The 1,791-nt window shown below is 28.6% G+C and overlaps 1 protein-coding gene across 1 annotated transcript in view; it reads left to right on the plus strand.

Moving 5' to 3' along the window:
• Positions 450 to 1,791, plus strand: part of LOC107621689 (protein CUP-SHAPED COTYLEDON 3) — a gene marked incomplete in the record, with an annotated part of 4,046 nt that continues 2,704 nt past the window's right edge. The window contains 2 exon segments of the mRNA XM_016323706.2: positions 450 to 797; positions 1,082 to 1,313. Coding sequence (XP_016179192.1) covers positions 792 to 797; positions 1,082 to 1,313 — 238 coding nt within the window.

A 1,791-nucleotide genomic window follows, 5' to 3' on the forward strand; every position in this document is an offset into this window, starting at 1 on the left:
ATATATTTTAATTATAAAAAATTTAAAATGAAATGGAATAAAAATACACCAATAATTTATACAATACAATAAGCTTATAAACCATATTAGGTATACAATGGAGCCCACTGCATCACGTGTGCATGAATGATTCACATGCATGACTCCTTTTGTTTCTCGGCGCTGAAATAAATGTGGATACTATATATTGTATATTTGTGTTTAATAGTATAATAATTAAGATTCTCTTCATATTTATAGTTTTTTTTTAATTATAATAATTATGTTTTTATATTTGTAAAAATTTTTAATTTATTGATTTATGAAGGAACAAAGATAATTGGTAAATATAATTTCTATATTATTTTAGCTACCATCTATGTTTAATATTTTTGGTAAATAATTTCTTAAGCCAATATGTGGTAACACTACATGGTGATGCATGCAGCTCAAGAGGGTTAAAATAGTCATTGTAGTTAGTCAACACTGCTAGGTGTCTCCTTAGAATTTACAACTTGCTATAAACCTGAGGCAAACTTGATGATGAAGACCCACATTTGGTGGAACCTTGAGAAACACACTTATCCATGGTTTTTCTTTCTTCATTTGCCTTTGTATACTTAAACCCTAATTAACTCTAGTTTCTTTCATGCATAATTGATTAGTAGTAGCAGTGATAAGGAAGCTCCATACTCTTCCCTCTCTTTTAATTTGATCTTATTATTTTGTGGTAACCCTCAAGTCAAGTGTTTTCTTCTCAAAGTGAATCACAAAAATTCAACCCAAAATTGAACAAAGAGTTTTGTCTCTCCATGCAAGTAAGCTCTATCTCTTTAATTATTTACTTCTTAGGGTTTTTGTCTAAGCTTTTTCTTTGAAGAAGAAATCAAAGTTATTATGTTTAATTTCTTTAGTTTAAATTTTTTCCCAAGGGTATTGATGACTCTTTTTGAAAGGTGGATATATTTAATTAGAACATTGGAGAGCTAGATGTGTAATTGAACTTTGTCTAATTTTTTCTTCAATGATAAATCTATGTTTTGTTTAGCTATAATTTTTCTCTAAGAAAGTTCATTATGATGTGCAAATTTGTATGCTATAGAAGGAAAAGGAAGCAATCACCGCCAATAAGGAGGGCACTAATAAGAAGGACATAGGAATAATGGAATGTTGCCATGGAAAAGAGGAAACCCTACCACCTGGGTTTCGATTTCATCCAACCGACGAAGAACTCATTACTTGCTATCTCATAAACAAGATCTCGGATTCAAACTTTTCAGGCAGGGCAATAACTGATGTTGATCTCAATAAATGTGAGCCATGGGAGCTTCCAGGTGCGTATAGTTTGCAACTATTATTATTAGTTCAATTTCTTTGATTTTTTTTATGCATATTCTTTTATATTTGAGAAATAAATATCCATCAAATTCAAGATATTTAATTTTCTTAATTTACTCCTTCAATTATTCTCCTAAATAGATAGTGCTTATTTTTATATCCATGTTATCATTATTTTTAGAGTACTCAACACTATCTAAGGTTTCTATGAGACAATAATTGACTGATGCACCAAATTTTAATCCCATTATACTAACTAAGGTATATTTTAGTCCATTTAATTCATTAAGAAGAGATTTGCCTTTTTCTTTTTTTAGACATGGATAAGATTTAATTTAAGTGAATGATATACATTTGTTAAATACCTTCTATTACTTTTCTAATTAAACAAAAAGACCACAACAGATTCTCATTGAATCTAATATATTATGTTCCTTGGATTTTTCTTTTTTTTTTTTTTTCTATTTATTTAAC

Source organism: Arachis ipaensis, chromosome B10, assembly GCF_000816755.2.
Source record: "Arachis ipaensis cultivar K30076 chromosome B10, Araip1.1, whole genome shotgun sequence".
Taxonomy (NCBI): Eukaryota; Viridiplantae; Streptophyta; class Magnoliopsida; order Fabales; family Fabaceae; genus Arachis; species Arachis ipaensis.